We start from the raw sequence: 14,709 nt of genomic DNA, 5'->3' as shown, positions 1-14,709 counted from the left end.
GAGTTTGTTGGTTTGGGATTTCTCCTTAGTCTTTGCTGTGAGATTATACCTGAGCTGAGGGCTCGGTGAGCATCAGGTCACACAAAATGCTGCAATACAAGAGTGGTTCCACTTTCGAAGTTTATGCTGCTTTTTTCTAACTCTCTTGAGTGCCTTATGTTTTAGGTTTTTTCCCCTCAATATTTTGGAGTACGTTGCAAACCAAGAAATTGATTTCTATGCTCCTTTACCAATTTCCTGGGAAGTTTTAAGAACAGCAGTACAAATTTTGTTTTATTGTACTTCTGCAATGAATCTGAGTGATAAAAATCATACATTAGCGAGATGAAATAATCTGTGGACTGGATGACCAGAGTCAGTGCAAGAGAGGGCAGGAGGGAGAAGGTGGCAGAGCTGCCGTTCATCAGGAGCTGCAGTTTGTTATAGGACCAGGTCAGTTTTATTTAAAGCCACGTACTCCCCTATGGATGGACCGGGCTGTATAGAAGACAGCACATGAGTCTTTTCAGCAGCACATAATTAAAAATAATATTTGTATTTGGAGATGATGCTTTTTTGTGGATGTTGGTTTGCAAACAGGTAGGGAAATTGCAACAGCAGTTTTGTAACTATTTCAAAGTATTATCTTTAAATACTGTGTTATTAGGCTGATGGATTTTAAGACTTTTCTGGACATAGGGAAAATGGAACAGTGCTTTCAATAGGAAGATGCAAATGTACACTCTTCCATATTTAATAATTTGATCTGAAAGAAATGTCAGTGTGTCACCAGATGGTTTAATACAACGTTTTGAATCTAGAGGGTGAACTTGTGAGTTTTATTTATATGAAAGCTTTTGATTCTAACAGCCACTCTAACAGATATCTGTTACTTCTTCCCGCAAGGGTTCCCAAAGTGGGGAGCGATGATTGGTTTTGCAGTCTGACTTTATGTGTGTTAAATATTATGTGGTTGCAGGCTGTGGGCAGAGGCTTCTCACTGTGGGCTTCATTGCCTCCGTTCCATGGAGTCCTTGCAGCTGTAGAAGTTCTCAGAGAGGGGTTGTCCATTCCTCTTAATTGAATAAAGTTCATAATCAAGAAAGCTATAGAGAGTTTCAGGCTCTTCCATACATGTTTTTTTTCCTGTATTGATCCCCAGTTTCTGTTTGGAATTCCCTTCTGGAAAACATCTGACGCAGAGCGCTGTAAAATTATTTATAGAGTTTCGCTCTTAAAATGAACCAGAATTGAATGAAACTGAGGAAAAAGGTCGGAACTGCACCCGTAAGAGTAAATCTTACTTCTGGGGAGGGACGAGGGAGCGATCGAGAATTACCATTGAGTTGTTGTGCAATATACTAATGAAGAGAATTAAATGAACAGCCGGGAGGATGCGTTGGGTGGTGGAGGGACCCTGTGGTGTGCGGTGCGGTGCGTTGTGTCCTCCAGCTGCCAGCCCTGTGCTCCACCACCATCAGCCTGCTCGGAGTCTTCCTCCCCAGAGCCCGTGCCCTGCGATGCTGCTCATGGGCACAGGTGCCAAAGCTCTGACTGAAGCCATAGGGGGAGGAAAAAAATCCTGGAAGGAACTAGTTGTACAGAACAAAAAGATAAGGCTGTCAGTTGTGCTGTTTTCAGCGTAAAAAGATTTTATTTAGCCAAAAAAGATTGTTTTCTGAAAGTACACAAAGCAGCGTGTTTAAAGGAACGCCTTTCTCGTGCTTGAGATGTGAAGAAGAGAGACTGACTTGTTCTGAAAACACATCAAAATGATATTTAAATTCAGGTTGACTGTCCCTTTAATCAGTAAGTAATGAGGCAGTGCTTCCAACCTGCGGGAGCCTAAACTGAGGAAAAGAGGGATAAATTATTACAGCGGATCATGTACAGCAGCTACTAGTGTTGTAACTCCTGATCAAAGCAGGAGCTGTGTTTGTCTGTCACCGGAGCTTGGCAGAGGGCTTGCGTTGCTCTCTGAGCTCCAAAATTCAGTGTCACATCTGAAGTATGTTGTTTGTTGGTTTTTTTACTTTGATTTCCTTACTGTCACATAAAAAGATAGTAAACACACGGTAGTGCGTGCGCAGATATGAAAAGTACTTTGCTTACTAACTGTCGACTTTCAGAATTATTATTTTTTAATGCTTTTTTGCTTGATTTGAGGAAGGTGAGCAGCTCTCCTTTGCTCACAGAGCAGACGTGCGGTCACTGCGTTGGTATTTGGATGAGACCCTATCTACCCGGCCGTCTCCAGCCCGTGGGGGGAGGCTGGACCCCGCATCCCCCCGAGGTGCAGGGTGTCAGCTGCACAGCTTGGGCTGCTTCCATCCCTAATGGGTATTTATGGAACGAGCATCCCCTAGAAATGAGATCTGGGGTGGAAGTCGAGAGGTCCGAGTCTGCTTTTAATGCCACCTGTCCCCTGAAGGGACAGCCCCTTGATTTTGATGTTGGTGAGGCCACACCTGGAGTATTGTGTTCAGTTCTGGGCCCCTCCGTTCAGGAGAGATAATGAAGTGCTGGAGCAGGTCCAGAGAAGAGCAACAAGACTGGTGAAGGGACTTGAACACAAGCCCTATGGGGAGAGGCTGAGGGAGCTGGGCTTGTTTAGTCTGGAGAAGAGGAGGCTTAGAGGTGAGCTCAGCACTCTCTAGAACTACCTGAAGGGAAGTTCTAGCCAGGTGGGGATTGGTCTCTTCTCCCAGGCAGTCAGCAATAGGACAAGGGGGCACGGGCTTAAACTCTGCCAGGGGAAATTTAGGCTGGATATTAGAAAGCAATTCTTTGCAGAGAGAGTGGTCAGGCATTGGAATGGCTGCCCAGGGAGGTGCTGGACTCACCGACCCTGGAGGTTTTTAAACTGAGATTGAACATTGCACTTAGTGCCATGATCTAGTAAATGGACTGGAGTTGGACCAAGGGTTGGACTTGATGATCTCTGAGGTCTTTTCCAACCCCGTCGATTCTGTGATTCTGTGATATTAGTTTATTTATTTATTTATTTATTTATTTATTTATGTATTACTATGTTAACATAATGTATGACATGACAGCATTTTGACTATATTAATTAACATAATGTCTGACATGACAGCTCTGTTTTGGAGAGCGCAGGGACAAGAAAAGACCAGGCGTCCTGAATGGTTATAATTGATTTACTTTTCATTTTTTGTACATTTCCTGTAGGGTTTAGGGATTACAGCAAAATCACCATTTGTCCTATTTGATTAACAATTCCGTGAATAGCCATTTTTTTCATCAGTTCTTTTCATATCGCTTTTAATTACTGACACATTTACGCATGACCAGAAGCTGTCTAATTCAATGTCAACATACTGAAAGGTGCTTCAAGAAGATTTCATGAATACTTTGTTTGCTTCTGACCAATGACAATTTACCATTTTTCCTGTTCCGGATGTGAACTCAAAAGATGAAACAGAACCCGAAACTATTGCATTTCCCCTCTTGTCAGCCTGAAACTCTGTAGGACAGTAACTTCCACTCACTTTTATGCAAATGTATTATATGTATTATACATAGAAGTGCATTAAAACACCTAATGAGAAGGAGCTTCGTAAAAGAGAAATACACAGAGCTGTTGAATTTAACCCTTAGTGGAGGAAGGCCATGCGGTAGGTTATTAAATGCTTTTTATCTGATATTTGAGGCAGAGGTGTAGCGCTTTTTGCGGGTTCAGCAGGCAAGTTGCTCCCTGTTCGTCTGACTTCTCCCTTTCCTCGCTCACAGAAAAACTCGCCGAAGCCCAGCGCAGGTTTACGACTCTTCGGACGGAGTTACAATCGACTTTGGACGCCCAGAAAGAAGCCAGCGGGGCTTCCACGCTGCCGCGGCGCAGAAAGCCCGTCTTCCACCTGTCCCACGAGGAGCGTGTCCAGCACAGGAACATCAAGGACCTGAAATTGGCCTTCAGCGAGCTCTACCTCAGCCTCATCCTCCTGCAGAACTACCAGGTACCACGAGGAGGTGGTTTTACAAAGCCCTGCGTGCAAGTGTCTCTGTGTATCCTCAAAACGCCTCGTTCAAGCCCATCCTTTATTTATTCATTTTTTATTTTGGGGTTCCTGAATGTTTTTAAAGGAAAGGCAGATGCCTAGCAGCGTGTGTCTTGTTGGTTTTTGAGCTAGAAATGCAGAAGGACCTTCTTTATTTTTCCTTTTCCCCAGCATCCTTGTCCCAGGCATGGCCAGGCCACAAAGTCACTTTGGGGCCTCTTTCTTCTGCAGGGTGTTGTCCTGTGCACGGCAACTTGGGGAAGAAGCTCTTTTTATCTAATATTTGTAATGAAACTTGGAATGCTAATGTTTTGTTTCCTCTTGGTGTTACCATGGTAGTGACTGTGACCTTGTTAAATGTGAATTTCATCTTAAAACATCCATTTAAAAAAAAAAAATGTTTTTAATTCTGTAGGATACACACTCGTTTGCCTCGAAGCACAAAAAACCCAGATCTTTAGTCGTACTTGGATTTCTAGCATGAAAGGGCATGGTAAATATTGCAGATGGTGATTTTTGTTCCAAAAATCTTGAAGCAAAGATCTGTAATTGTTAAAATATTTTTTTTCTGGGCTAGCTTTTTTGGAGTTAAATACTCCGAAATGCTTTCGAATGCTTTATTTTGCAAGATTTTTAGCTTGTTAAATAAGAATGTTTGAAGTTAAATTCACTGCATGTATATTTAGATCTTTACCAGCACTGTACTGGAGAATTTTACTAAACAAAATTCACCATAAGAATTATTTTAGTACCAGTCTGCGGTATGGACAAAACTTAATTCTTCCAAAGTTCTTAATGCTTGTACCTCTCCTAAAACGATGTTATGCCTTTGAGCACATGCACATACATTGCCGACACTCACTCTAGATGCCTCAACTGGAATTTTTTTAATACTGAGTTTCCAGGTCGGAAAATCTGGGTCCATCTTGTGTCAGAACAAGCATCATGCTGCCCCCAAGGGAAGCTCTTGGGGATGTGTTCAATCACTTCTTACAAACATTTTGACTACTTATTGCCGTTGATCGAACAGACACCTCTCTGTGAGTGCTGAACACAGGTTTTGTAGTTGCAGAAACTATTTATGGGTATCTCCATAAAGCCCTTTAACTACTAGGGAGAGTTCAAAATCCTGGGAAAGGTCGAGTATCCTTCACTTTTCAGGTATGGAGCAAAGCAGGATTACCTGCTGTGATTTCTTCAGACTTTTAAGAAAAGAAAGCTTTTACTCTCGGTTACAAATATCACTTCTGAGGCTTGATGAAGAACTTAAATAGGGGATGACACAGATAATTCCTTTGGAAAAATCTTTTCCTACTCTGTATCAGTGAAGAAAGGCATCTTGCACGCTTATGCTTCTGCTTTTTGCTACCACAACTCCAGGCCTGTTGTATGTATATGAAATATTGATGTAAAGCCCATCTGGATTTGATAGTTTTCACAGTTTCCAAAAGGAGCAGATCTTCTTTCTACAACCTAACTTCAAAGAGAGAATGAGAAAAACTAGTTCAAATTGGTTTTGAGGTTTAGGACAAGGAACACAAGTACTAAACCAAACATAAACCCAGAGTACTACTCTCAATCACTTCTGAGCTTAGAATGTAAGAACTAGGAGTATTCAAGACCTTGCAGTTTCAGAGAGAGAAAATAGTAACGTGGTGGGAAGATAACACAGCTGAGGCCTTCGTGTAGGACATAAAGGGAAATTTCCAGCAAATTCCTCAGTCACGTAGGACTGAAGGAAGAGCACAAGTTGCGTGTGTTTGTTCCTGAGGTTCACAAACCAAACATCAGGTGAAACTATAACTTACGCTGCAGGGCAGCTGTTACTTGCCAATGATTAAGGTTCCAATAAAATTAACTTATTGTTGACAGTAACATATGATTCTACAGTATATATGTATAGAAATAAATCTATTCATTTCAAATGTGTTTTACAACAAACACATCTTGAGAAATTAAGTATATAGATATATACTATATATAATATCGGACACCGGTGGGGCAAATAATGGAGGCTGAATCAGTCTTATTAAACTGCTATGCATTTGCCTTGCTGGTGCATTTCCTAATAGGCTTGTAATGAGCAAAGATTTTGAGTCCACTGTTTGATTCAACGTGATCTTGCATAATATTATTGCATAAGTTACACTGATGGGTTTTTTGGTTTGATTTGGAGCTTTTTTGTGTGTGTGTTTTTTGTTTTGTTTTGTTTTTCCCTTTAATGACAAAATATACCATTATTTGATTCACTTCAATGGATTCGATTAGTATCCAGCAGAAATGGAAGTCAGGTGCAGAGAAAGCCCCTTGCTCAATAAAAGCATCATGAACAGTGAGAACAACAAAACACCTGACAAAAGGGTGTTTGCCGGTTCTGTTTCACAGTTCATGGCTGCGTGTTCCTCATCAGAAGCATCACTGTGACCAGCGGTGTTTTTATCAAGCATTTTGGAGTTGCAGAATTTTTGCAGCGGGAGGATGAGACGCTCCTGGGGAGGTTCTGGGGTGTCTGATGGGACCATGACCGCCCTGCCGCGGCACACCAGAGCCCAGCTGTGATTGCACGGATAAAGTGATGTTAGTTCAGGCTGCAGAAAAATCTCTGACCAAAGCCATCGTTTTGTCGCATCTTTTACAAATGTATGGAATAGCGGTCTTCTCTCCCTGGGGGTGGAAGGCTGGCTTTTCTAATAGAAAGTAATTAAAGTCTCTTGTCTGCAATAATGCAGATCGTTAATGCGTTGGCTTCCTGCTCCTGTCTCCCTAGCCTCATTTCCCCACCTATACGGTTGGGTTCTGGTATTAAATCACTCTAAGCATAATTAGATTGAGAATAATTTCAGTGAGTAGTCGGCGCCTCTCCCCAGGGCACTGGATTTTGCTGTTTCCTCTTGTTTTTCTTTCCAGGTTACTTTCTAAGCTTTTTTAGAAGTGAATCTTGTTGTGGTCTGTCTGCATTCCTGCTATTGCTCAAATGAAATGTTGATTCTTTCGAGTGGTGTTTTCTGTATGATTAAATGTAGGATTTGAAACGCATGTTGTCGCAGCAATTGTATGCAGCGTTGAGAATCTTTGCCTTTCTTTAGTCACTGTCCATTAGAGGAGTGTTGGGTCAGGGCTCATATGCGACTTGGAAACCAACCTTTAATTCTTGCTTTAGTGCAGCATCGTGTGCTTATATCAACAGACTAGAGAGTCACTTCTCCCACACCTGCAAACCTAAACTAGTTTGCAGTCATTGTGCAGTGCACTCTGTGGAAAAGGATGCTGTTGTGGGGACGCACTTGTCTGGGTTTAATCTGCAGCTTTTGAAACTTCCACAAGATTTCTGTTGTACAAGGATTTCCCTTCTATAATACCTCTTGTCTGGAGATGTTGATTTGAAACCAGCATAAAGTTTAAAGAAACCAGAAGTCAGTAGCCTGGCCTTTTTAGAAGGGAAAACACCTTGAAGGGTTCGTAATGACTGCGGGAGTTCTTCCTGCAGCTTTCTGTTGTTGTTAAGAGCTCGTTACAGCTACTTCTAATCCAGAGACTAATTGCTGAGTTGCAGTACCTGGGATGTATGCAGTAAGGCGTACCCTGGCAGAGGGAGCGTGTCTTGAAATAACCTATATCATACAAGTTTTGAGTATGTCCACAGGTTATTTGTCTTCAGTAAGTTTTTCATCAGGCATGTTGTCGCTTCCTGCATTAAGGAGGAAAGTGGCAGTGATTTGGCTTTTCGGGGAATATGAGGTTTAGGTAGTTCCCTGCAAACAGGTTACCTCTTTTTATGCCCTCAAGCCCCACATATTTTCTGTTATTTGCAAGAGATATGTATTGCTTCTAATAAACTAATAACTCAAAAACTTCCTGACAATAGATACAATTATTTTGATTCTTCTTAGTAACTATTCCAGAGTTATTTTGCTAGCACTTGGGAATATAACCATTTAACTTTCTTGGGACCTGAGGTTAAAAGCCAATAACTGTTTTCCTTTGTCTGCAGAACCTGAACTTCACCGGCTTCCGCAAGATCCTGAAGAAGCATGACAAGAACCTGGAGACGACACGGGGGGCAGAATGGCGGGTGGCCGAGGTGGAGGTGGCGCCTTTCTACACCTGCAAGAAGATCAACCAGCTTATCTCCGAAACTGAGGTAACGACGCCAGTCTGGGCACTGCCCCTCATTCAACTAGAAAATAACATTTCCTTGTTCACTGCTGATTCCTATAATGTTTTGCCCCCTCTGTACCTTGTGTTCACCACCAAGACAACTACTAATTGATTTTGAAATGCCACTAATTTCTGGCAGCACTTACATAAGTTTGGGCATGTTCTTCTCAGCTGGGAACTTTTCATTCTGAAAAGCTCATGCAGGATTAGCTTGTATTGTGTAATATTAAACATGATGCAGCGCAGTGAGCTTTTCATGTCTCTGTTACCACACGTTAGAAGAGTATTGGGCCAGGGCTCAAATGTAACTTGGAAATCAACCGCTGTTTTTTTTTATTTTAATGCAGTACCTTGTGCTTATCATTAGAATGAACTTCTGCAATATGTATCTTTATCTCCTTAGGAAGTGGTGACCAACGAGTTAGAAGATGGAGACAGACAGAAAGCTATGAAACGTTTGCGTGTTCCACCCTTAGGAGCAGCTCAGGTGAGGGATGGGGTTATATAGTGAAGCAGCTTCTCCAGCTTGTCAAGTTGCCAAATTAGATTCAACATTTGAACAAAGTAGTGAAAATAATTGATGCAAGCGTGCTCCACAAATTGTGCGGGGAGCACGGTCACATAATCTGCTTTAGTTCCGGAAGATTTGGAAATAGCTTACTTACTATTCCTAATGCATGCAGACAAGGTAATGAAAGCATGAGATAAATAGTAAAAGGAAATTTGTGCTAATAATGGCATATGCTTAGTGTTTGCGTGCTCTGGAATATTTTTCAAGGGGTGTTGAGGTGGCCAAGCTCTGTTTCAACACAGCAACAAGCAAGAATATTATGCAGCATTTTCAGTTTTAAAAAAAACCTCGCTTCAAGAGCAAAAGTGTGATCAGCGATCAGGGCACTGTATCCCCGATTTTAAATTTACTCTGCAAATTAATCTAACTTTGCTGATAAGCTATTTACTCTCCCTGAATTCCACTATTGCTTTGTTCACAGCCTGTCCCAGCCTGGACAACATTCAGGGTTGGATTGTTCTGTGGGTTGTTCATTGCACTCAACGTCACTGTCATACTTTCAGGTGGGTATCCTCGGGGGGACCGGCTGGCTGCTGTACTGTGGTTTGGGGGTGTTCTCATCACTTAGCAAGGGCCTGGGTCTGAACTGGGTTGGTCAGGACGTTTGAGGTTAAATCAGCCTGAGACAGATCACACTTGTGAATTATTAGTTCTGCTCAGTAATAGGTTGTGTTTTTTCTTGTGTTATATACGTGAATTTTGGACTTCGAACATATTATGGTTGGTTCTTCTGGTTTCTTTCTTATTCTTGGAGGGATATCCTGGAGGTGCAACATGCATGTGTAAAGGCAGATTTCTGTTATCCTTCTGTGAACACACAGCTCTCACCCACCTTGAGAGAGGGGCTCATAGAACTTAAGTTTTGCATGGTACTGACTCTCAGGCACAGAGCCATGCAAGCATTATGCCACTCAACACATTTTCCTGTAGAAATGTCCAGGATTTCAGTGCCTGCTGCCTATTCATGGAATGAATAGAATTTTTCTTGTTGGCAGGTTTTGGCAAGGTTGTTTAAAAGCTACAATAAATTGTTGCGTATCTCAGGCCTTGGTTTTATTCTGCTTTGCACGTTCTGAGTTAGACTCTGATTAGAGTAAAAGCCATGTCAGTCCTGTAGATCCAGATACGGCACTTAATCACAAGCGGCTTTACTAATTGTGTGTGTGATTTCAGTAGCGTTAAAACTTGCTTAAGCAGTACAAAGGAAAAAGCTTAATAAGTCAACATACGAGCTCTTGCGTTAGGGGAAGCCCATGTCTGTGTTTTTGACTTAAGAGAATTTTTAATCAGATGTTTCTGTAATTGGATCCAGCCATCTCTTGGGATAAGGTTTCTCTGTTTGAGAAGCTGTTTGCAGCGCTTTCCTTTTGGTCTTGCTGTGGTAGAGGCAGAAAGTTGACCCATCTGTGTGAAGGGTCCGTTTAATGTGTATAAGCTGTTCTTTATTCATCGTAGCTTCTTTTTTTCTGTAACGTACATGTTTGATCTTTGTGTGAGATGCAAATACGATTAAAGCCAGTTGTATTTGCTTTGTCTATCAGTATTAAGAATGAAGAAGTGACACAGTTGTGAGAATGAATTCATAAAAATTATTATATCTCTAAAGCAGATGTTACTAACCTAGTGTGAATAATAGGTATGTGTGCATCAGTAGACATGACCTGATATCTATATGTTACTTCAGATACTGGGCAAAAACTATATTCTAACTGCAAAGTGTTTGTTTTTAATTGGATATTACTTTGCTAACCTCTATGCTACTTTTGCCAAATCATTTTTATTATTGACTGAGGTAGGATTTTAGTGTTGTATGTGTAGAGTGTGTGAAACAGCATTAGAACATGATTTCTAGTAGTAAACCTCTTCTATAGTGCATAATTTTAAAAGTAGAACAGCAACATTTTATAATTTGGGGTCTATTAAAGGTTTCAAATGCTATGGGTGGGTCCCAGGAGGGTGTCACCCTAAAGAGGACAAATTTTGAGGCTGTGGCAGCTTTTGTAGGTGCCAAACTTGTAGTGTTGGATTTAAGTGGAATGAGTATGTGAATGGAAAATCTCTTTGCCTTAGGGCTGTAGTACAGAGCTGGGTCACGCCAGCTTGAGACCTCGGACGCCTTTGGTGGCCACTTCCCTGAGGACCTTGAGGGTCTCTGGTCAAACTGCTTGGCTGTAGTGAAGGAAACAGTTCAGTTAGGAACCAGTGAAAGGGAATTGAATCTGGCTTTTACACTGCAAAGCTAAACTAAATAGGGTCTTGGTATCAGAGGAGAGAATACACAGAATTAGTCTTAGCTTCTGCGTGTTAGCATCTCAGCACTGTGCTCTATCTGCTTTTTCTCCAGAACTGACTACTGTTCCACATTGCAATGACAGTCCTCGAACACACTGAGTCCAGAAATAAGATTAGCGGGCATTAGCTATGACAGTCACATGCTATATTGTCATATCGAACTGTGTCCATCTCAGGATAAACCTTTGTCTGGGTGTTCTGTCTCGACCAGCACATGGCACATCTGTACTGGTTCTCCCTGTTCATTTCTTATTCAATATTTTTGGGGCTACTCTGTCCTGTTTGGAAGCACCTCCCTTGGTTTTGTCTGCAGGCATTTCAGATTAAAATTTGAAATTCATGCTTTTGCTGTTCCATATTTAGGACTCATTTCTTTCACCTTCTTCATGGTGTCTGTCATTTCCATCCAAAATTTGATTCTGTTTTGCCTAAATCCAATATCCTCTTTAAGTTTTAAATTCAAAGCAACAGTTTTGGAGTAATTGGCCCTTGTGCAATTTTCCTCCATAATTTCATGTGGTATAAAATACAGACACTTCTTCCAAATATGCTTTCTCGGAGGAAAAGTTTGAAAAACTTGGGGCTGTAATTTAGACAGGAGGGTTTGTGAGAATAAATCCTCAGCATCGATTCTTTAAAACTGCATGTTCTTTTTTTCCCATCTTAAAAAGCATGTAAGAAACACTCTGTGAAACTGAAAGTGAGGATTCAAACAACTGAATTTTATTTGTGCTTTTCTCATATTGGGCAATTGGGGGATAGTTATTTTGCAAAGGGTCTTGTGCTAGAGAAAACTGATGCTGTATAAGGCGTTGTTTGAAATAAAGCAAATTTATTTCCAGAACCTTGAAGACCGAACAAAAGAAGCAACAGGCTTTCCAGTATTGCTGCCTTATGTTGGCTTTTCTGTTTGGGTGCGGCTGGAAATTACATTGTTAGTTATGAATATGCATTACATTACGGCTGCATTGAGTTCAGTGATTAGGCACAGTTTAGCATTGTTTTAAATGCTGTAAATGGTGCCTCTTGGTTTTGTGTGGAGCTGAAGTGTTCGTGTATCTGTCTGTTGGGATTTCGTCTCCATTAAACCCGAATGTTTGAGCGTATATAGTCACTATTTGTGTTGGTGCTGTCCCTCGTGCCTGTAGCGTGAGACAGGGGACTTAAGATGCTGCTAATGACCCGACTACGCCAACCGGAGAGTGAATTTTCCCCAGAATACTCCTAAATCCACTGACAGGTTAGACAAAACATCCTCCACATGCTGCAGTATGTGGGTGTGTACGAGTGTACCCCGTTTTCCTGGGGTGCAGCCAAGAGTCTGAGAGCCACCATAAAGCAGCTTTGTGACACAATTTGGACCATCACTAAGGTCGATTGATTGGTTTTTTTTTGTCTTTGCCAGGTGTGGCTTTTATAGATGGACCAAATGTGTGGCCACTGGTGAGAATCTATCGAGGTGGCTTTCTCCTGATAGAATTCCTCTTTCTCCTGGGTATCAACACGTACGGCTGGAGACAGGCTGGAGTGAATCACGTCCTCATCTTCGAACTCAATCCCCGCAGCAACTTGTCCCATCAACATCTCTTTGAGGTAAACAGAATAGATTGGAGGAGTGGTGGAGCCGTGTGGTGTATCGGGAGGATAAATCCTGCACCATTTCCTGGCAAGGAATTCTAACACAATTAGGAGAGGAAGTCGCTCAAGTCTGATTAGATTACAGGATTGAGCACTGCTCTCCCTTTCCTTATAATGAGAATTCATTGTAGGTTTCAGAGCTATATTTTCATAAAGTATCTATGTGGTTTTCTTTCTTTCTGTAGATTGCTGGTTTCCTGGGGGTTTTGTGGTGCCTGAGCCTGCTGGCATGTATATATGGTAAATTCATCTACATCCCTATGCAGGTGAACCCACTCATCTTGTACGGCTTCATGTTGCTTTTTCTCATCAACCCTACCAAAACCTTTTATTACAAGTCCCGGTTTTGGCTGCTCAAACTCTTGGTAAGTCTCAAACCTGATTTAAATAGATAAATAAAGTTTTAAAAAATGCTGTAGCTGAGCAGCAGCAGTTAAGTATATAAAAGCAGCACTAATCTTGAGGGAAAAGGGGTGCTTATGTCACTGTGTATCACAGAGCTTGTCTGTACCAGCCTATCGTTATCTTCTCATTGCAGGTAGCTACTTTTTAATCTTCCTATAGGCAGCTGTATACATACATACTATTGTACATACAGAAACACTGGGATATCTTTGCTTGTTTGTTCCTGAATGTAGTGAAACAGTTTGATGGGGTTACAGGGCTCTAAGACAAGGCTGCGTGCATGCTGCTCAGCCCAAACTGGGCGAGTGCCAGCACTGGGAGGGCTCATGATGGAGAGGGAACCTTTGCAAAGGTTACTGCTTATAAAATTATGTTCATGGGTGGTTTTTTTTTCAGCAAATCTGTTTGTGATTTTAAGGAATTTATTTTAGAGCCAACTTCTACTTTCCTTGTAAGATAGATTTGGTAAATTGGATGTAAATTTTCATGCTACTTCAGTGTTCCAGTTATAGGTGGGAGCTCCAAAAGAACAGTTTTTAAACTTGTTGGATGGTTCATCAGTTTCTTCCCCAATGGCTGTTTCACATATTCATCCCCACCCTGTATGCACTTTTAAATTGACTTTAATCAAGTGGGTTCCCTCGATACCTTATTCTTGCTGGAACTGCTCCGAGAGCATCAGGCAGAAGAGGGTTTGGCCGACTGATGTTTTTTGCAGAACCATTTTAATGCCATTTAAAACATTTAACTTTATTTGGAACATGACAAAGATGAAACGTAGAATCGTGCTTCAGGCATATGTGTGCAGGTATACACACAGCTAGTTAACCTCGGTATTTTATGTGCTCGCTTACTACTATTTCAGTTCCTTCCTATTTTTGCCTTACAGCCTTCAGCCATCTCTCACAGAGGTACCTTTAGTCCCAAGCCTCATTAGTCTTACCGCTGTCCCTTGGTGCAGGGGGAAGCTCTGGAAGTGCTCTAACCACATGAGCAATATATGTTCTAATTTATCTTAATGTCTTAACAGGGTAAGATTCTCAATCTTCACAGAGCTCTTAGTTTCCAGGACCTGCTCTATCCCAGCTCTCTCTAGACAGTGCTGCAGTCTCTGGTACAGATACACATTTGAGCATGCACAGGCCAATTCATCCCTAGGCTTCCTGGGGAAAAAAGCTTCATCAAATGCAAGATCACCTTAATGGTGGAAAATGACACAGTACCTCTGGCTGTGTGTTATGTGGAAGGAGGAAGGTGAATAAATAGGCCAGACAAACCACATAAAGAGTAGCTGTTAGGCTATTCTAATTTCTGTTGTATGTAATTGGCCAGCTGGGTGTATTTTATTTCTCCTTGCAGTTGCCAGCAACTGTCTGGGTGAAAGGAGGTTTAAATAGCACGATTTTTAGAACCGTTCTGTTCACACAAATTTTGCTTTGGTGAGTGTTTTTCTTCACATGCTTGATGGATTTCATTTCCAGCCTCAATTGATGTCTGACGTATCAGGTGTAGTACAGCATCACTGGCAGCTTCAATTTTTCTAAAACCAAATCGGGATCATACTTTAGCATGTTGTAGCATTTTGCGATGGATCTGGGAGGCTTACTGCATCCACCCCTGACCATCAACAACCGCTTGTTGATACTCATG

At 41.6% G+C, this 14,709-nt stretch overlaps 1 protein-coding gene across 2 annotated transcripts in view; it reads left to right on the top strand.

The window, feature by feature from the left end:
- XPR1 (xenotropic and polytropic retrovirus receptor 1) overlaps nucleotides 1-14,709 on the top strand; it is a 104,205-nt gene that overhangs the window by 70,449 nt on the left and 19,047 nt on the right. The window contains exons 4-9 of one of the 2 annotated variants that reach the window (XM_080348527.1): nucleotides 3,730-3,953; nucleotides 7,987-8,136; nucleotides 8,557-8,640; nucleotides 9,146-9,227; nucleotides 12,422-12,609; nucleotides 12,921-13,019. In XM_080348527.1, coding sequence (XP_080204653.1) covers nucleotides 3,730-3,953; nucleotides 7,987-8,136; nucleotides 8,557-8,640; nucleotides 9,146-9,227; nucleotides 12,422-12,609; nucleotides 12,921-13,019 — 827 coding nt within the window. Of the gene's footprint in view, nucleotides 1-3,729; nucleotides 3,954-7,986; nucleotides 8,137-8,556; nucleotides 8,641-9,145; nucleotides 9,228-12,421; nucleotides 12,610-12,839; nucleotides 13,020-14,709 lie in introns of both variants that reach the window. The other variant, XM_080348526.1, reaches the window with a different exon arrangement.

Source organism: Nesoenas mayeri (assembly GCF_963082525.1).
Source record: "Nesoenas mayeri genome assembly, chromosome: 8".
Lineage (NCBI taxonomy): Eukaryota > Metazoa > Chordata > Aves > Columbiformes > Columbidae > Nesoenas > Nesoenas mayeri.
This window is presented reverse-complemented; position numbering and strand designations above follow the sequence as displayed.